Here is a 21,592-nt window from a genome sequence, read left to right as displayed (position 1 = left end):
ATATACAATCAAGCTTAACTCAACAGTACTGAGAGCACAGTCAGCATACTTCCTATGCAGCCTTTAAGAATTTGCCACCAAATATCAACAGATATAAAATTCACCTTCTCTTTAGCACTTCTCTCTTCTCTATCCGGTTAAACAGTTCCTGCTCTCTCTCCTTTTCCGTCATTTGTTCCAGTCGAGCTCGGTCTTCTTCATCTCCCATCAGGTCTTCTCCATAGCCATCATGGAATTCCTCATCTTCCGATGAAGAATCTGAATCTGAGCTAGATGAGGAGCTGTTGCTTTCTGAGTCAGAGACTTCTCCTAAATCAAAAATATAAGGTAATGAGATTCAGCTGGGGCAAAGCCCAACCACTTCATTATAGCATATTAGCAAGGGATAACATGTATTAATTCTACACTTGTCTTCCACTATACTAAAAACATACATATAATGCAATTTAAGGCCAGATTGAAATTATCATAATATATGTATGCAAAAAAAATTCTAAAATGAGTGGTACTACATTTGAATACAAACTGGGTTATAATTAAAAATTCTTAGTAGAACAAACAAATTTAAAAGGCCTTTTAGTAATGTGTTGCAGTCCTACAGTTAGACTTCTATGCCCATATGCTTATGTCCCTGACAAGTTGCTTATACAGCCATGAATTTGTGTGCACACACCTCAAACACCATGATCAACCACCACAGAATTAACCACCTCATTATAGCAACCTAAAGGACCAAAATTAGTCATGCGAAGACTGCAACACTATGAATTGCTACACCAGGAGATAAAGTTGAAACCAATATCCTTAGGGCTGGCAATACCCTGTTACTGTAACAAGCCCTCCCAGCTCCACAGGGGTTTAGGGAACAGCTGACTCCCCTCTAGTATTGGGTAATACCACCTTTAAACTTGATCCAAGTCCAAGAGCTTTGATTATCTCACCTAATTGACTAAATAACATTGAATTACGAAAGCAGGCCATTAGCATTCCTTCTTTCATTTCCATTCTGGCATTAGTATTTCTGGAAACTTCCAGCTTTGCAAGCTCACACTGTGAAAACCCTTGATTTGTAAGCACTGGTATATACAGGTGCAGTCACTCCATGCCTTTGTCTGTATCTGCTGTGCTTGATACACTTAAAACTGTAAGCTCCTTCATATACTTTTTTAACTTCCTTTTTTAGCATCAATGGAAATTGCAAGTAAGCACCTGCAAACCTTCATGGACACGATGAAAATAGAAGATAGGAAGTTTGCCCAGCATTGAAATGTATTCAATATTAATGTAAAAAAATTCTGACAAAGTTATAGAATGATTTTTCTTCTTCTATGTCAGTATAAATGTGCAAGAATTCCAATTCAGAGCAAATGCATAAAAGATAAGCTCTTATTTGCATCACAAACACTATGTACCTTTCCCTTTGTTATCACAAGAAGTTTGGGGTGGGAAAGTACATCAATGAGAATCAAAAATGCTTCCCACATGGATAGATAGGACATGCTAGAAGGAAGCAAGGAAGCCTCTTTTCCAGGAGGAAGTCAAGCAATGAAATGTCATTCATTCTTCAGATGAAATAGGATTTACCTTGTAGTTGTAATGGAGTGCTCACAGCAATGCTACACTGAATTACTTTAAGCCACAGTAAATGTAAAAGTTACCCTGACTCTAAGTTACACAACTAAAAATCTTTGAAGATGGTCTTCAATATCACCATGTAACATTTCTCTCCAGGGTGCACAACAGGTAAGTTCACTTAGAATCACTCTAAACAAATGCACAAGTGTTATCTCACCCTCTTCAGGCGCCGAGCTCTCAGCAGAGCTGTCTTTATCCGAGCTGCCGGAAGAGGCAGCTTTGTTCATCTGTCTCTTCATGGCTCCTTTCTTCTCTGCCTTACCCGCTTTTCCCTTTTTTTGGTTTTTAGAACCTCCAACAGTCCACTGCAAGGAAAGAACCGAGAAAGGGATCATGAGACACAAACACCACTCTCTTCTGCCTTCTCCAGAACACTGGAGTAAAACCAGCTGAGAAATAGTCCAACACCTGACAGCAAAAAAAAATCATACAAGTGTAAAGAAGAGAAAAAAAAAAAAGAGAAGCCAATAGGAAACTTATCACATAAATGAGAGCCTTTTACAAGGTTTTCAGGAGTAGAGTGTTGTGCGGTTGGTTGAAGTTTTTTCTTTGAAAAAAAAAAAAACAGTTTTAACAGTTGGTAGGTGACTGCTTTTAAAAGATAATGAAGACTTCAAAGTTGGCAATATCTGCCAAGCGAGGAGGTAATGAAAGTATTTCCCTAAGAAAATAATTTTAAAAAATGTGTCCAATGTGTTTGTAAATATTAGCTTCAGTTTACTATTGAACAGAAGCAACTGATGTTTTTCCAGAACTAGTTTAACCAGGAGCAGATTTTACATTCATGAAGGACAGCAATTATACGTGACAGCCTCTTCAAAATCTCAGTTTTACCAAAATTACACAGTGTCTGTATTTGTATGCAACAAGCCAACAGTCCACTCATAGAGGCAGGTGGTGGCACTACCCCCTATGTACAGAAAGTAGAATCAAATCAGAATCAAAGAAGTCAAGAAAAAAGAAAGAAAAAATAGAGTATCGAGTCCTAATTTTAATTTTTTTTGAATGTCATATTTTCAGTTAACTTGGACCAAGTTTCCAAGTACAAGACTTACACCACCACCAGACAGACAGCCATTTTAAATCTCGAAGTCCCAGAAGAACTAGTGTTTACCTTACAGTGTGATTTCTTAATAGAATTTTTACATTGTTTAAACTACCTGGGTAAAGACAGAAGGGAATAGAAGCAATAAAGGTTGCCCATATATTACTTAAAGGCATTACAATACTTTGCACTCCACCACCTCTTTCTAAAAATTCTCCAGGCATAAGACCTTCAGGCTTTTTACATATACACACACACACACACATAGATCCTCTAAATACCTGCATATTATTCTCATCTTTCATGCACATCACCATCTGGTTGAACATGGAGTCTTAAAAAACCAGTCATAATGCAAGTGAGCAAATACAACTGTGCATAAGTGAGGTCTTGCACTAAAACCTACTCTAAGTGGAAAAAAAAACACCTTAGATTTGACCTCAAATACATAAATCTTCCGGCTTCTTACCCAATCACTCTATCCTGGGGGATGAATCAAGTCTATCTCTGCAGACAGTAATCATTCCATCAAATTTGATAAATTGTTCTGTCAGATAAGACACCATCCTCAGAGATCCCTGGTGTTCAATTACTCTAGATGAAACTCAAGCAAGTAATTATAAGCCACTACCTAATCTAACAATATCTGAACAAATACCTTTGGAATTTGCCAGGTTTTGATTACTCTCACACCCAACCTTGTACTTTCCATATTACCAAATGCTTCATCATGTACTTTAGGCACCATCAGAGTATTCAAAAGTCTCTGTCAAGGCCAAAGCTGTTTTTTTTTTCTTTTTCCTGAGGTAAAAGTACAGAGGTGAGCCTTGCAATTCATACCCTATGCAGGTACCCCAGAGTCTGCTATGGTCCGTAGGACTGGTGAGAAAAAACTGCACAGAAAGTTTCTGACTTTAAACCAGCCTGAGCTTGTACTGAAGTTTTTACCAGCTTCAGCATTAAAATTTTATTTGTTCAGTGTTACAATATTGCTGTCTAATATTATTTCTGGTTACTATGCTCATATAAATCAGTAAAGAACAAGCTTGTACTCTGTCTAAATCTACTCAAATCTCAGCATTAAGGAATCATCTCCCAGGTGAACAGAAAAAGTGTATTTTTGCTATTTGCTCAAACACTCACCTACTACTGACATACCAGAGAGGACACAACAGCAAGAAAAGTGAAACTCAGTGTTTAGCAGTGATGCAGAGGTGCCCCTCTCCCAGAGCTCTGCCACCTCTTTTCAGTGTTCTAATGCTGAATTATACCTCATGTCAGCATGCTGCACAGCAAGGAAGCAGCACACAGAAAGCCACAGTAGAGCAGCACAGTTATATCAAGACCTTGAGAGGTCATGCTGAGATTAAAGAAGCTAAGATCAGATAAAAACCAGCAGGACTTCAGTGAATAAAATGTTTAATAGCTGTACATACATGTGTTACTTATCACTGTTTTCAGCTTTTAACTCACTAGTAGAATTGTGGATAAAACCTGTGACCAGGAAGATAGGACTGAAAAGAAACCTATGTGACAAACACTTGGAAAAACAAAACAAAACAAAACAAAAAAACAGCAACAAAAAAAAAAAAAAAAAACACAAAGAAACACCAAACAAAAAAAATCCCACCCAAACAACAAAAATCGCAAACACACAAACAATGACAACAAAAAAAAAAAGACCAAAAAACCCCAAATCAAAAACAAAAACAACCCACAAACAAAAAAACACACCACCAAAATGAAAAACCACCCAAACAAACCAACACAGGACAAAGTAAAAATCTGCTCTCTCATCTAGGGAAGTGTGCTTTGGTTTCTATTTCACCCTGGAGATAACACTTCATCTCACTTTTGTTCCTTCAAGTGACCTCTATGTCCATCTTTCAATTTCAGTGCTGTCACAAAGCCAAATTGCTACCCAGCTTAGTTGCTTCTGGGCTTATTCATTTACCTCAGTCTCTCATGAATGCCTGGTTATTCCCAGAACAACTACAAGACAAGACAATAGCTAGGACAAATCTTGGACCACTCAGAACCAGGACAAGCACAAGACTCCTAAGCTCACAAAGTGCATTTGGACACTACTGCACTTGCTGTTTGGACACTCAATGATCTATCTGCTCTGCTCAGAGAGCATGGCCCATATGAATTTCTTCTTGCAACAGAGGAGGACACAGAGGAGGACCAGCTTAGCTGGTCTAAGAAGGAGAGGGAAGGAAATATTGGAAAGCCAAAGTCTTGAGTCCCTTCCTCATGCCCCAGCACACCAGCAGAAATCAAAAATAAAACATGTTCACATGCAACATCAAGTAAAAATGCACACAGTTATAGTCAGAAACATTTCTTTGCTCTTTTTCCCTTAACTCCAAACAACAGTCACTTTCCAAAAGGCGTCCTCTACTGCAGTTTCTCCAGGTCCCCTCTTCCACTCTGCTGAAGTCAGGCAGCCCCAGTCAATGCCTCTCATGCTTCCCATGATTGTACTGCCTGCTGGGAACAGCCCCTCTATTCAGCACTGCCTCCTCGGCCACCATCTGGAACCCTCCATGGTTCCAGACACAGCAAGTTAATAAGCCCGTGCACAAGTGTACTGCAACGTGCCTTTCTGCTTATTGTTCAGCACTACCAAACAACAGAGCTTTATGGCTCTCTCACAAGAAGTAGCCAGAAGAGCCTTTTGAATTTCCCTCTTGCTGCCAAGGTTCACAGTGCTAATAGCTTGCACATCTCCTCCAAGAAACAGTTGGACATGATGATCCTAAAGGTCCTTGTCAACCAAAATAATTATTTGATTCCAAAAAGTCTAAATTAAGCCACAGTAACCAGAATGGATTTAGGGGAAAAAAAAAAACCCCAACCCACCACACTAGAAATCACCTAGATTTAAAACTCAGCTTCTAAAACACAACTACACAAAGTGATTTAAGAAAACAATTTGTAGCTCAGCACATCTGGAACCTATTTCCAGTAGGGAGATGAAATGAGATTGTGGAGAAAAAAAAAAAAAAGTAAAAAGAAAAAAAGAAAAAAAAAAAAAAACTATACCTGAAGTGAGCTCAGAGTGCAGAATTGTTCTACTGCTCAGGTAGTTGCTGTTTCCTTCTATTCACACAGTACCTAAATGCATTAGACACTGAGACTTTCATTTGCAAACAGGTGTTCTCCCAGTTTTTTTTTAACCCCCTATCAAGCCAGAGATGCACAAGTGAGGTTGCCAGCCTGTCTTGCCATATCCAATGGCTCTATAAGCAAAATGCAAACTACAAACCACAACATTAAAACAAAATAGGTCCCTTACCAATGTGTTCCTTTCCAAGGCCAGATAAACTTCAGTTGTCACATTGTCATTGCATTTAAGTGCACCAAGGTAGGTAACATCAGCTCAGCTTACAAACTTTCATGCATTCATACAGGAAAAAAATAAGGTAGTCCACCAGGCAAGCCATGAAACTACAGTTTCAGCCTATCTGAATTCAGCAGCAGGAAGCACAGATACAAAAATAAGGCAGAATTTACTGTCTTCAGGCTTTCTCAAAGCTTGGAAAACTCTACAGACAGCACTCCAAGAGCTTCAAGGAGGAAAATACTCTCTACCACTACTTTTAAACAATAGTAAATAAAAAGCCCCTGTTATTTATCCTACCTTTCAGGATCTATACCTGTCATTTGAACACCTCAAACACTTTCATGATGACAACAGCCTAGCAATCAGAAAACTTTAAGAACTATTTTAGACACAGAAAGGAAAACTCTAGGTACGAACACCAAAATGGAAAGGAAATAAACAAATAAAGAAAACACCTTTGGAAGCCACAGAAGAGGCTTTCCCAGAAACTGACTGAAAAAGGCTTCATGGACCAGAGTATCACCAGACACCTGACCTACCCTTTTCATTCAAGTACAGCTCCAAGAAGCTCCCAGAAATCAAATCCCAAGAAGTTACCCCCATGCTAGTTTGCAATTTAAAGAAGTTAGTTACAGACTAAATTTTACACCAATTTTGGACACAGCTTATTCACATTACTCCTTTGGACATGCCAGCCTTCATACAATTAGCCTGTGCTATTCAGATTTGCACTTGCATTTAATTTGGAGCGGAGGACGTAACACTCCCTCTCTTACTTGAGAAAAGCTTTACTACTGCACCCATTAATAACTGAAGGAAACTGTCTCTAGGGAAAGTCAAAGTTACAAAGCACACAGTCTATAAGCTGTGTATCTGTGTATAAGAAGATTAAAGCATGGCCTGTTTCAAATTTCCTAAGCTTGAAAAAAATGTGTGGCAAAGGCCTCATAGGACTGGAGAACCCACTCATTTTTGAAGGTTTAATTAAGCAGTATTATAAAATAAAAGTACACAGGAAAAGACAACATTCATACTGTAATTTCTACAAACCCACAAAAAGACATCCCCAAAACAGAAAGAACACATGCACTATTCTGTTTAGCTGTGCTTTGCTGGAGTGCTCTAACCTAAAGTGCAGTAAGGAGATACGAAGAGGCATAAAACCCTCTAGGCTGTTACTTAAAACCAATCTCCTCACTAGCTGCATGACTACTGCTCACCTCCTCCTCTGTCCCATAGCTCTTGACAAGATCTTCAGCTATACAGGTCCCTAACAAATTAGCACATTTGTAAAAAAAGGTATAAACAGATAATCCTCACTAAACTCCAGAATAGTACTAAGCACTCATTATATAAGTTTTCTTGTTCTGGAAGGATATGCTGTCCTTACCCTGTAGGTGTTGAAAGGCAGAACTGAACCCTTCCTGACATTAGAATGAGTGTACTTTTCAAGAGAAACAAACAAGAGCTCCTGTAGCATTGTGCCTGTCTGTCTAATCAACACTAATGTCAGTGAAGTTGTTGCAGAAGTCATCCCCTCTTCTCATACAATAGAATGAATTACCTTACTGTAAGCAAAGATGCTTAAAAGGAAAAGAAAGACCCCAGAATAAATCTACTGCAACTGAGGAACATCATCCACCTAATGCCCTCAATCAGTAACAAGAACACGTTGTGGACACACAAACCTCTGGCATGGTAGCCCCAGCAGGAACCTGGCTAGCACCTAATTGGTTACATACAGAAAGCTACCAGTTTGACATGGTGAGCTCTCGAGCAGACATGGTCACACACCAGATAAAGGAGCCATCTGTGTCCAGACTAGTACATCTCTTTGCAAAGGTGGCTCTCCTCATTGCAAAGCCCTGCAGTCATTGATATTTATCAGCTCTATGAACAAAAGACCAGAGTGATTCAGTCAAGAATGCCCCACAGCCCCACCAGAAGACAGTTCAGAGCATCCCTCCTATTTCATTGCTTGCAACTCACTTTCAGTCTGGTGGCTAGGAAATTTGATTCAGATCACAGAGGTGGTTACAGAAGTGTTACAGAACTCAGCATCTGGGTGAAAAGTGCATTCTCACTGATACACATAAATATAACATTAAAGATGTAGTGACATCCCTTGGGCACTATTGTATAGATGCAGCATGATTTGTACCTGCTGTTATTCAGTAATTCCAAAATGTTTTTCTCTCCCCTGTGCCCCACAAACTTTCCTCCCTCTAAAAGAAAGCAGCATGCTGCATTACACTCTGCAATAGATTTAGGCTTCTTTCCTGTACATGCAACATAGTGCCAATCTTGGAACATATAGTGCTTTCCAGGAATCACAAAGGACATGCACATTGAAAAGCCTCTGTGGAAACACATGGGTATGATTAGGCACATTCGTCCAGGGCAACAATTTCCATGCTTTTGCCTCAAGGTCTTCACCTTTCAGGAAGTCAAATAATACAAATTCAACTTTTAGATCCCCCCTATTCCAATTCCCAAGGTTGAACAAACTTCAAACCAACCACAAGAATACTTATTAAAACGTGAGTTATTCAGCAGAACTAGCGTAGTCAAGCCCAGGAAAGGAATGACTGGCAGAAGCAGAACTGTTGTAAGCCAGCCGCTCATCCTGCTGTGACAAGCAGCAGTTCAGAATGCATATTTCAGGCACAGGAATAGAAGCAAGTGTCCTAATTACCTCTTCTCTAAATCTTTTTCCTCTTGCTGCATGGAGGTCAGAAAGAACATAGTATCAATTTGAAATGATACACAGATTAGAAAGAGTATCAAACATGCTGGGTGCAACAGTAGCACCGCTGATCTGCAAGGTCTGTGCAAATTTGTGAATAGGTATTGTCACATACTACACGAAAGAGAAAGGTACACCTTACTTATTACACAAGTTAAAATTCTGACAGCTTTCAGAGATAAACACAGAATGGAAGGCTTTATCATCCACATGCTCTCCACACCCAAGTCTACTTTTTCCAGACAAGCTGGTCTCCACATAACTTAGAATAAATAAACTGTGAGCCAGCAGATCTGAACACACACCATTACGTGACAGACTGAGTAGTTCCCCAATAAGAAACCTAAGATATCTAGGTTGTCCGCAATTTTGTCTGTCTTCATGCCTTAAATGATTATTAGATATACAAGGAGCAGGTTTTTTAAGAAAATGATTGATTTGGAACAGAGTTCCAAGCATATTTATTATAAAAGGGCCTCGGAAAGAAAATTAAAGTGCACATTCTTCACAGTTTTTGGAAGAACTCTGCTACACTAACAAATACTTTACAGTTTATCACTGGCCTACAATGTTAGGTTACAAGTTGGCACAATGGATAATCTGTACTGTTACTTTAGAAAGAAAAAATACAAAAACCCACACCAAACATTTCCCTGTCAAATATTTAAGAATTGGTGGAATAAATGACCTCACTATAATTTGCAGAAAGTGTGCACAAATATTTGTAAGCTTTCCAGAAATTGCTTTTACTCACATACCTGTATAACATTTGTGAGTACCTGTTTTAATATTTTTTTTAATTTTTCTTTTCTTGATGCACAGGCTTTTAACCAGCTCTAGACTATAGTACCAAGAACAAATACTAAAAACAGAACCAGCAGATAAGCACTGTTATACAAGAAATTGAGAAACCTTAGAACAAAGTAATGCTGAACTCTTTCTTGCCTCTTTCTCCAAAGATATCAATCAAAACACACCCTGTTGCATATCCAAATGGCCAGACAGCTAATTCACAGCACAGTTCCTGGAGAATAAAAGCAGCTAAGTAGAACAGTTTTACTACCTGTAAATTAGTACTATCTGCCTTGACCCTTCTCTTGGGAAGGAAGCTCCACTCAAAAGGTGAAAATCTCACTCCCTGAATTCAGAGTCCAGCTCTAGCAACTTCACTGCTACTTCAACAGCAAGCACAACATAGGAAAGACACTAGTTTAAAGCAGGCAGCTCACCACACCATATGAATGTGGGATTAAACTGGCAGTCATCTTTTCTATGTACAGACTATTTTGTATACAATTAGAATTCAAAACATATTCATTAAAAAAAAATTCTCTGGCCTTAATGGGTCTCCATCATTGACAGCCAGTCCCACCTCATGAAGTCAGCAGGCTAAATATACTGTATGATAAATACACTTTCACTGCTTAGGTACGATCAGACAAATAACCCACAGCAATGTCACTGATAACGTGATAAAGTCACCTCATCATCACTGTCTGATGTCTCAGAGTCTGAGGATGCTGTAGGTTTGCTCACAGGTGGTTCCTTTTCTTCAGAGTCACTGCGTTTCCGTTTGGCCAATGACAGGAGCTCCTGGTGTAAAAACACACACATTTATTTCAAAGTGTTGTGATTAGTTTTAACAATCCAGGTCAGTGCACGTGCAGATTCTCTGCAATATCTGAGCACATCTCAGTAGCATGATCATTGCCACCTACTAAGGAACAACTCTACCTGTGTTTCATGTGCACACACAATTTTAATACTGGATGCTACAAAAGGATTTTAAAGATAACAAGCTATAAAAGGTAACTATTAGTACCATTACTTTCTTGGCATAAACAACGTAAGACAAATTACTTTCAGAGTCATGTCCAGATCTGTCTTATTTGGATTGGGTAATAATTCAAAACCACCCTAACTATACCATGAAGCATCAGTCCTAAAAAGCCAAATACCAGTAGATAGAAGCTTCTTCTCCTAAACAGAGATATCTGCAAGTATACACTTTAAAGGGTAAATGCTTTAGGCATCACTTTTACATCATGTTTGGTAATATTTAGTCAGTGTGTTCAATTCCTTTTCACTGCTGGTGCATGCCCCAGAATGCACTTAAAGCTTTGGACAGACACAGAGCAGGTATCAAGCTCAAAGTCTGTGAAACTTAGTAGAGCTGTTCTGCTCAAAGGAAGCATTTTCACAGGCAACACACATGCACACAAAGAACTACATGGCTCTCAAATACTCTCATCATCTACTGTTCATCACTTGTTCAGGTGACACAAGCAATAGTACAAAACAAACATTTTTGAAGCTGTGTTACTGTCTTTGCAGTCTGGGACACAGAATCTATTCTCAGAAACATTACTCTGGGGCTGATGAGTCTTAGCTGTGTGTAGAACCACAGCCACACCAACTTCTGCAGTCTTGGGAAGTTGATGCTGGATTGGTTTCCATTAGTTTCACAACTGGAAGATTATCTCAACAAATTGATTACAATTTACTACCTCAAATGAGAACATAAACACTGCAGAAACTGATGGTCTGCCTACTTATCAACAAAAAAACTTTTTATCAGTTCATTAGCAATGGCACTTTACCAACCGTTCTCTAAAGAAGCCCTGCAACATCAACATAGCACATCTGTACAATTAACAGATCTCTGGAAGCTCTTGAAGAAGCTTCATAGTGCTTCTCTTTGGGAAGCTCTTGAAGAGAAGCACCACTTTAAAGACATATTCCTTTTTTTTTCTTTCTTTCTTTCTATACGTGTTCTGTGTTTTCCAAAAAACTATATTTAAAAGGCTGCTAACCCTTTGATTCAACAAGCCTAGATTGCCATGGGAATCTGTCAAACATTTAATCTATTCAGTATTTAATATTTAAGTCAGTATTCTCTCATCTCAAAAACATGGCTTCCCTGCTACCTGATCTTCATCTCTGCACACACACCTCCCTGCTGTCACAGTTGCTACAAGCAGCTCAGTGGAGGGGGAAGCACCTACTACTCAGGTCCAGCTGCAGATGCCTGCTGCCAGTGAGGGATGGAACCGATGCAGAACCACGTGGTTACTCCTACCACCATCACTCCGATTGTCTGACTGATGCTAAAGCTAGTCCAACTCCCATTTTCAAGTTCTAAAACTATCGAACTGATACACTAGCAGCGAGATGTTGGCAGTGCTAAGGACTCTAGAGGTATACAAGATCAACCACATCAGCTCCAGTGTATTTGTTTTAACAGAGTATCTGATTGATTTTTCTGAAGCCCCAATCTGCAAAAGTACTTTTGTGTGTTGGGGAAGACTTTTTATTGCAACATATCTGCATTAAAAACTCTGAAGGTCCAACACATAAATTACATCAGACATGCTGGCTTCAGCATATTCGACCTGCCAAACTTCTCCCCAGAGCAAGCACTGCCATCTAAACTGCAACACACTTCACCTATAACGTCTTTATTTACCATTGGAATCACACCATCAATACCTGCTACACTAAAAGGTGACTCTTTGAAAGCAGGCCGCTCCACAGGGGGAGACATCCCTTTTGCAACCCTGACACGCTCGAATTCACACCAGACATCGCACTTACAACCCCGGGAGATGCTCTGATGACAAATACGTAAATACTACCCCTTCTTACATCTACAGGCTGGTTTCCCACCAACAGAGCTCTCCAGCGTGGTCACCAAGATTGAGAGGGTCGCATTAAACACGCATTAACACTCCGGGAGCCTGCCTGCCCCGAGGAGGGGCAGGGACCTAACACGCTTGTTCTCCCGGCGTACCAAAGTAGCATGGAAAAGTTGCCCAGCCCTTTGGGCCTCTTTCCCCACTACTCGAGGTGAGAAAACTGCTGGCAGCCGGGCCTCGCTACCCCCTGCTCAGGGCCACATCGCCCGGAGCATCGCCCCGGAGCATCCACCGCGCCTCCGTCCCGCCGGCGCCGAGCACCGGGCCCGCTGCAAAGAGCCCCCGCCAACGCGGGCCTCCTGCCAGGGGCGGGCCGGGGACCCGCCGGAGGGACGCGGGCTCTGCCCACGGCGGCCGCGGGGCCCCATCGGGCTGAGGAGGGCGAGAGCGGCGCGGGACCACCGGGCGGGAGCGAGGGAGGGATGGCGGCGCCGAGCCTCGCGCGGGCCGGCGATCCCAGGCCCCGCGTTCGGGCCGGGCCTGCCCGCGCACCTGGTCCAGGTTCTCCTCGCTGCCGCTGTCCTCGGTGTCGGAGTCGATAAGGACACGGCCTTTCCGCTTCTTCACCATGGCGGAGGCGGCGGTGCCCCCTCCCCGCCCCGGCGGCGGCGGCGGCGGCGCTCGCACGGCCCGGCCCGGCCTGACCCGCGCCGCCCGCCCGCCCGCCCGACACAAAGGGCACCGCGCATGCGCGGCGCGTGGGCGGGGGCGGGGGGGGCGGGGCCGCCGCTGTCCCCCTCACGGAGCCGCGCGCTGGCCCCGCGGCCGCTCCCCCGGCGCCCGGAGACCCGCGGGGAATCACGGATCGCACCTCGGCCGCCGCTGAGGGCGGCACGTCGGTGGCCGCCGTCGCTGGCGGTGGAACCGGAGCGGCGCGGTGCTCGTTCCTTGGCCCCGGGCGCGGCGGACCCGGCGGCGGGAAGGTGGAGTGGGTGCCGGGGTCTGTCGGTCACGGAGCAGCGAGGGGGTTCGGCCGCTGCCCCCCCGCCCTGGCCTCGCCTCTGCCCGCCGGGCTCAGTCGTGCAGGCGGGATCCAGGCCCGGTGCCCAGGCCGCGGCGCAAGTGGGGCCGAGGCGCCGCAGCTGCCGGGCCGCGCACCGGGCTGGCGCTACAGCGGCGGGCAAGGCTGCTAAAGAGACAAAAACCGGCCTAAAGTAGAATGCATTCAAACTCTCCGTTCTCTTCTGGTACTCGGGTGAAGCAATAAGGAGACAGGGTTTCTTAATCGCGAACTTGCTCCGATCGTGTGAAGTGCGCGATAGAACATAATGTGGGTTTCTTCAGTGTAGCTTTAGACATAACTTAATTAGAGTGTGAGAATAACAGTAGTAAATTTTACAGTGAGTAAAGGAAGGTGAGTGACATATAGAGGACATGAGTGGTGTGCCTGACTCCATTCTTAAAAGCTCACAGAAGTTGAATGCATGTGACATCGTTTTTGGTTTTGTTCTGTGGCATGAAAAAAAGAAACCCGAAAAAAACCCCGTTTAATTTTACAAGTAAGAAAAAATAGCCTCTGTACAGAGCATTGAGCAGAATTTTCCTGAAGCCTTATTAAAAAAACCCATATTGAATTGTAGTCTTTCATACTAAACTTTTCACTCTTTGCAAATGCCTCTGTAATCCTAACACAGGTATATTGAGGATGACTTGGAAGAAGATTGTGGGACTTAGTATTTGAAAAGTCTTGTCGTCTGTGTCAGATGGATTGTCATTTTTGTCTGTGTGGCAGCAGCATCTGCCTGTCGTGAATTTGTGATTTTCTTGCAGGAATAAATTTTTTAGTTATATAGGTGTCATCTTTCAGAAACCTTCATGAGTTGTTTTTGCTGGTGTTATCCATAACACCTAAACTTATTGTTGGAAGGGATGAAGAGAAATTGATTTGCTTTTCTCTTTTCAGTTTTATTTGAAGTAGTTTACTTGGGTTTTCTTATTTGCATGGGGATTTTACACCATGGGGAGAGGTGAAAGCATAGGGTGGAAGTCAATAAATAAACTCAAGCTCTGAGGAAGTGTCATTCCTGATGGTTTTTTTCATTCTGTTTTCCAATGACTTGGATTTCTAGCTAGTATTGATTTTAAAAGTTAAATAATTTCACAAGCATCCTATATGTAATTTTTTATAATTTTTTCTCTTTTTCATTAAAGGTGAAGATCAACTATAGTAACTACAATAAGATAGCTCTGAATACTAGTTCTGTTGTTAAATTAACTTTCAATATATTCATTGCCTTACTGGACGTGGATTCTTCAAGTTACCAGTATGGCTCTGGCTGTGATGCTGCTGAATGGTGCTTCCTTCCACAGTGGATGCTGCAGGCGTAAAGTTTTTCTCTCCTCACTTGGACCTCTCCTCAGCAATTCAAAATTGTATAGCAGCTACAGGAGGCCCGGGGCAGAGCCTGAGAAAAAACTGTCTTGGCAGAATGCTGATTTCAGCTTTAAGAAGAGCATTGATCACCTGAAGACTCAGCTAAGCTTGCTGAAGAAGGAAACCCAAGATTACTTAAAAGGACCTGGAGGCAATCCATTAAGTCAGCACTTGTTGGAACAAACAAGGGTGTTGTGGCAGTTTAGGAGCCAGGAAGATTTAAATAAATGGGTTATTTCCTCTGATGTGGAGATTGGAGGGAAAAGTAAAGTTTACATCAAATTGGGTAGGAATAACCAGGCTGCTCTGCTATATGGAACCCTCAATACAGAAGTGCCTCGTGATGGGGAGACAAAATACAGTGGATATTGCAGTATGAGATCCAAACCAGAAGTGGTAAGTACAGCTCCGTGTTTGCACAGCTTCTGATACTGGATCTGAGGATGTTAGTGGAATCCCAGTGACAGCAAGTGGCCTGCTCTTTACTGCTGATCACTTTCAGGAGCACTGCATTTTCTCTCAGACATGTAATGGCTGCTGTGCCACTTTGGCCTGGAGGGAACTTAAATTTTTTCTTGGATTTTGTTTTCCTTTCTTAGAAAAGGAATAATACATATTTGCTCACTTATTTATGTACAATAGACAGACCTGTTGCAGCATCCTTACAAATGAAGGATCTGGAATTAAACTTTATATCCAAAATTAGTATGATTAAAATAGACCTCTTTCTAAATTTGAAGTTGATTGAATGTGTCATAAGTAAGAATTTTCTGGGTTTTAACTTGGTCTATTCATCAGACTTTGTTAGAGTGAATGAATCATTTTCTCACAGGAACAGAAAACAGTGCTTTGAAATGTACTTTTTAAAGGTCTGCCTCCTACTGTACATCAGAAAAAAAGCAAGACACAGATCTTTGATAGCTTGGAATTGAGCAAAATAGAACCAGAAATGGGTGTGCTTATTATAGACACTGCTTGTTTCATCCCTTATTTCTAAGCACCTTTAAAAGCAAAGGAACATTTTCACACACTGGATAAAATCCTTAAATATTTAATGTGTTCTCTTTTTTGTGTCTTGGCACAAGTGCTTAGGTAAAATAATTTCTGGGCCAGAATCTTGGGGAGAAGAGAATATGAGTAAGCAAAATCAATTGGTAAATGAGAGATGTATGAACAGTGATTAAAATGGTGACATTAGATCAGATGACTGGAACAAGTGGAGTCTTGTCTGCGTTAAGCTCTCAGGACTGCTACTGACTTGTGCAAATGTGACTCAAACTTTCACCTCCTAATTCTGAACTAGTGGAGTGTATCAGTCCATCCTTATTTAAATAGAAAGGCTCAAAACTGTTAAAACCATTAAATGAAGTAGCTACAGGCCTTATATATTCATCATCTACTTATTCTGTTACTTACCAGATGAGTTGGTAGAACAATAGCTGATAGGTAATCATAGTAGTGCTGTAAAATAAAGGAGAAACATGTGAATTTTTGGTGCTAATTTTGACTTCTTGGCAAGTCTGGCCAAGAATAACCTTACCCTCTCCCCCTCATGGCTCCAAGTGACTTCAGTGTAGCTCTCTGAGGACTCTTAGATATGCCATCATGCAAATGACAACATCAGGATTTTACAGGTCTTTGGAAAAAATTCAATAAAGAATTAGACATGCTTGCAATCTCAGTATTTTACACAGTTAATGAAAAAAAAGTTGGAAAACATTGAATGCTCCCAGTTTTCATTAGTCTTCTGTTGGGAAGTTATCAAGGAGGATAAATTATTTCACTGCTTCAATTTCTTGCCGTCACTTCTGAATGATCTAGAACTGACCACAGAATATTAAACTTATGTAGTTCACTAAATGCTGATCTATCACTGCAGCATTTGTGTAATTGCCTGGTAGGGAATTCAGTCCTAGGAAGGAGTTCTGATTTCTGATAGTTACAAGATTGTGGCTTATAATGAAAGTGTGAGTCCTCAGGCAGCAATATTGCGATTTGTGGTCTCTGATAGAGTGCTGAAGGAAATTCAGTGAGCTCAGCATCCAGGGTGATGATGACAGAGTAGCTGTGTTCACTGTGTTACAGTAAATACTATCTGACATAATAACAAGGGCAGTGATCAAAGCAACAATGCTCTGTTCCTCATGATGAAAGTGTCCCTCTATTAAGGAGAAATAATTCTATTTATCAATAATTTGTAGGGATCTTTTAACAGGAAGAAGTATTATGACTGGTCAAACTTCAATAGTCTGTACTTACGTGTCCGTGGTGATGGCAGACCTTGGATGGTAAACATTTATACAGACCCCTACTTCTCTCATCAAAAGGATGATCTCTACAGCTACTTCATGTTTACCAGAGGAGGCCCATACTGGGAGGAAATAACGGTGAGCTAAGGAATCTTTCAAACTAATGAGACCATCTTGAGGTCCTGGCCAAAGCACAGGAAGGGGAATTCTTTCCACATTCACAGTTTATGTTGCTGTCCACTCGACATTTTCATTATACAATAGACATGTGCCTTTGGCTTGGGAGTTCCCAAAACTGGACTAGGGGAGGGCACACTGTCAGTTGTGTTAAAGAATTGATCCACCAGGTATTTCTCTGAATGCCTACTGTTGGCTCTTACTGGAGTAACAGGATAGATACAGCAACTGAAGCTTAGCAGGTGTTGCCTGGAATATTCTCTGTGGTAACCATTTTATCTGTAATGCAAATGGGTGTGGACTGTTGTAGGATTTGTTCCATGCAACAGGATTTGCTTAACTTGCAGCCTCTCTGGAGTCAGTCAGACTCAAGAGTTGGCATTTGTAATTTGTGACCTTTGACTCTGTGACACAGAATAATATTTTTAAGTGTGAGTTGTGGCTCTTTTCTGGTGAAACTTGGGGACTTTTTGTAATTCTCTGATGACAGCTATAGGGAGGTTTGCACATCCCTATGAATTGGTGTTGAGTGCTCCATGATACCATTGTCCAATCATGTGGGAACAGCCTGCTGTTCCACAGACAAGAAGCCAGGAGGATGAAAGTTGGAGTGTCATTGCTGGCTTGGATGTTTTCCTCTCACCCTCACCAGCCACCAGCCAGCCCTGCTTTCTTGCTCCCACTACTTTCAAATAAATTGTTACATTACCCTGAAGTGCTTTGCTAGAGATGCCGATGTCTGAGTATGAAGTTTGCACTGTGAAATCCACACCCTGGGTACAGATGAGCTGTCAGTATGAACCCATGGTAGACTTTGCAGTAATTTCTTGTTGATATTTCCATGTTACTGGAAGGAGATATTCTCTCTGTAAGCAGCCACCTTCTGTGCTGCAGCTGTCCTGACAGGGTAGCGCTCCTGTGTGATGGCTGCAGCCACCACAGGACAGGGTGGGCCTGGAGCTGGCTGCAAGTGGCCAGTTGAAAGGGTTAATGTGGCCCATTTCTTTGTGCCAGTTTTATGTACCCAACTAATGCTAGTACCAGATACAGCAGAGTGTTACTTTACTAACATGTTATTTTCTTTTCCCTCAGTTTCTATTTTATACACTGGTGACACTAAAGTCTGATTTTGTTTTGTTTTGTTTATGTCAGATTCCATTCTCCAAATTCTTTCTCTCCAGTCGGGGAAGAGTCCAGGATAACCAGCATCCTGTCTGGTTAGACAAGGCAAGTTTTCTGTAGGTTTTATTTAAAATTTCATTTGAAAAGGCAGTATAAGGAACACACAACTGCTCTGTAAGAAATTCAGAATTTCCTTCAAGATGGCCTGATATAGATAACTTACAAATTCTCTAATGTTTGTGAATTTGCAATTGAAGGGCCTCTTCATGTTATAAGGTACTTATTCTCATATGTGGTAAATGAAAACATATATGGTCTATTTAAAAATATTTACTGGGAGTTAAAGGGACAAATCAGTACTTGATCTAAGTATCCTCCACTGAAGTTTTGTTGATGATTATTTTATGTATAGCATTTGACAGTAAAAATTATGCACTTGCAGTGTAATTTTGCAAACATATTTTCAAGAAACCCAAAAATCAGGGAAGCAGTGTGAAGGTAGTTTAAGAAATCTTAATAAAATGTCTTGGTCACACACTGAATATTTGGAGTTGGAAGGGACCCATAGAGACCATCAAGTCCAACTCTTAAATGAATGGCCCTCATGGTACTAATGTATGCTTTCCTAGGAACCTGAAAAGGCAGAAAATAATTGTTAAATAGGAATTAAAAAGGCAAGAAACAGTCAATGTATCTAGGGCTTGTAAAGGAATAGATTCTTTAGAGCAGAGTTTAGGTGACTCCTGTAGATTATTTGTAACAATGTGATTTGAAAAAAGGAGCTTTAAAAACTCTCTGGACTCCATAAGCCAAGGGGCTGCTTGTAGAGCTTGCTGCTGGGGAAGGAATAGCATGGAAAGCATCAGAATGATCCAGAGGAGTGTCAGTGCATTTACCTCGCTTTGTTCTGTTTTTTATTTAGCATATAATTGCAATGTAGATTTAGATTCAGTCCACATTTATTCATCTGACACATCCTAGACATTATTTTCCCAAACTTACAGCAGTCCTTAAAATCATGGGCACTGCTCAGACCTGCACTTTCAGCAGGGTTTTGGGGCAGCTGAGTTTATGAGGTGGCCTGCACTGGTGACTGGACTGAGCTGTTAATGATGGAGGTGTTTTGTAACATGTGAGAGCTGAGGGAGCATTTGGGCAAGCCACAGGCTAACAGAAAGCAGGCATGAGCCACACAGATTTGTTCTTATATTTAAGAACATTATTCTAATTGGGAAACAGTGGCTAAGAACCTTGTCTTACTATTAAACTCAGTAATTAAGTTTCATGCCAGCCTAAACTTAAATTCTAAAATGTCTGGTTTGGTGTTTTCACAGAGTAGATGGTGTATCACTGTCTAGAATGATCCCTTCCATCCTTAATTACATCTTTGTTTCTCCTATTAATGAAAGAATTGTGATTTTATGAAAATGTGTTTAGAAGCTCAATTGTGATCAAAAGCATGAAGGATAAAAGTAACTGTTGCTTTAGGCTCAGGCCATTTTAAATCAAGGGTTCATTTACACAGTGGTAGAAAGGCACATGTGGAGTCATTTCCCACTGGTGTCTGTATTGAAAATGGGGTAGGGAAGTGTTCAAGCCTTAAAAAATACTGCTGCATTTTTAACAATACCAGTTTAAAGAAGATCGCTGTGATCAGCATGTAAAACAGAGAATTGGGAGATACAACTGAGTTTGATTGTAATATTATAAATCCTGTTCTACCCTCTGTGTCTTTTAACTAGGTTAGAACTCTCGGATTCACCATTGGAGATAAAGTAGATGGTCCATTCCAGCTGGAGATCGATTTTATTGGTCTGTTAAATGACAGAGCTCATAAAGAAAAGTTTGCCTATGAAGCATATGACAAGAACACTCCAGTCTAAGCTGGGCTGGTGTCCTTTGGAACATTCTTCAGATATTTGGTTTATTTTTATAAAATACTTATTAACATGTGGCTTTTAACAACTTGAAGGGCCTATTAAAGAGATAAGTGCATGAAGTGTGGCACCACTGGCATCTTTAAACTCCCAACTACAGAATCATGGAGAAGACTGTACAAAGATGGATGGACTGCAATGTAGCCTGAGAGCAGTTGTGATGCTCTTACAAAGTAGCAACACTTCTTGGCTTCTGTCCTGACTGAAATAAAAGTATTTCACAAGTTTGTTGTTCTTTTCTTGTCCAACACTTTCATTTTCTACATTGTGGTTTATTGACAGTTGTAAAACACTTGCATTTGCTAGTTTTAAACTGAAAAAGGTATGAGAATTAATACTCTGAGGACTGGTGTGACTCAGCTTCTGAAATTTACAAAGAGCAGCACCAGAAGTGGAAAAGGCAGAAGTATTTCAACCTTTAGCTTTGGCTCCTCTAGATAGCTAAAAAAAGAAAAAGCTGCTGCTGCCAAGATGGAAACAAGAGCTATGCAGCAGGCTTGAGTTTTCCTTCAGAGCTGTTGAAGATAATCCTACAATGATACAGAGCCAAGGTTGTTGGAAAGAAGCAATGCTCCAAAAGAGGGGTGGGAGGAAAGCTGCAGCTCTGTCTGCTCCCTGAGGAGGCAGAGCTTGGCTTACTGAGCATCATTACAGGGCAGAGCAGATCCCACTTCTGCTGTGTGCAGTTAGCCTAATGCAGCTGTGTAGCAAGAATTCACAGCCCCAACTGCTGCACAGACCCTTAACACCTCCCTTTTGCAGAGAAATCCAGTTTTCAGTAATTCAAGATGAACCACTCAACACTTGTTTTGTAAAGGGCATGTTTCAGCTGTCAAAATTTAATAATCAAAGCACTGACCTCCTCCACAGTGACCTTGTTTAAGTGTACTTTAGAAATATTAAATGTACCTGTCTTTTATAGGGAAGAGACCACAATGAAGCAAGCTGAAACAGAATCTTGTACTACCATTTTCATTTTGCATTGAATTCAGCAGCTTAATTGTAGAAGAATGATGATACCAGGAAGATACCAGAGCTAACATCTTTCATGAAGTGGGAGGGCAGGTGAGTTGGTGAGGAAAACTTGGCACAGGAAAACACAGCAGTAAATACAAGTGTGAACAAAATGAGTGCCAGAGTAAGGATGTTGTAGTTAGTATACTAAATTATAAAGCCAGTGATAAACAGGACATATACAAAATATTGTCTTCTTTATTAAAAATTTCGCTTTTTCTTGACATTGCAACATATATTTGATGGGAC

General features: G+C 41.1%; 2 protein-coding genes across 3 annotated transcripts in view; one reads left to right on the top strand and one right to left on the bottom strand.

Annotated features, from left to right (window-relative positions):
- Positions 1 to 13,154, bottom strand: part of RTF1 (RTF1 homolog, Paf1/RNA polymerase II complex component) — a 28,420-nt gene extending 15,266 nt beyond the window's left edge. Inside the window, exons 1-4 of the mRNA XM_030949208.1 lie at positions 12,963 to 13,154; positions 10,258 to 10,368; positions 1,793 to 1,940; positions 105 to 309 (exon numbers count right to left, since the gene is read on the bottom strand). Coding sequence (XP_030805068.1) covers positions 105 to 309; positions 1,793 to 1,940; positions 10,258 to 10,368; positions 12,963 to 13,040 — 542 coding nt within the window. The 5' untranslated portion in view covers positions 13,041 to 13,154. The remainder of the gene's footprint in view (positions 1 to 104; positions 310 to 1,792; positions 1,941 to 10,257; positions 10,369 to 12,962) is intronic.
- A 51-nt stretch (positions 13,155 to 13,205) lies between these two features.
- Positions 13,206 to 20,878, top strand: NDUFAF1 (NADH:ubiquinone oxidoreductase complex assembly factor 1). Of its 2 annotated transcripts, none has more exons than XM_030949674.1 (5): positions 13,206 to 13,393; positions 14,622 to 15,240; positions 17,046 to 17,231; positions 18,423 to 18,497; positions 20,135 to 20,878. In XM_030949674.1, exons 2-5 carry the CDS (start codon positions 14,737 to 14,739, stop codon positions 20,273 to 20,275), a joined length of 906 nt encoding a protein of 301 aa, XP_030805534.1. In that variant the 5' UTR covers positions 13,206 to 13,393; positions 14,622 to 14,736; the 3' UTR covers positions 20,276 to 20,878. The 2 variants fall into 2 exon arrangements, with proteins under 2 accessions (XP_030805534.1, XP_030805535.1); XM_030949675.1 differs by lacking the exon at positions 13,206 to 13,393 and adding an exon at positions 13,652 to 13,665.
- Positions 20,879 to 21,592: the final 714 nt, after the last annotated feature.

Source organism: Camarhynchus parvulus, chromosome 5, assembly GCF_901933205.1.
Source record: "Camarhynchus parvulus chromosome 5, STF_HiC, whole genome shotgun sequence".
NCBI classification, from domain to species: domain Eukaryota; kingdom Metazoa; phylum Chordata; class Aves; order Passeriformes; family Thraupidae; genus Camarhynchus; species Camarhynchus parvulus.
Note: the sequence above shows the minus strand (reverse complement) of the source record. Positions and strands in the feature narration are given on the sequence as shown.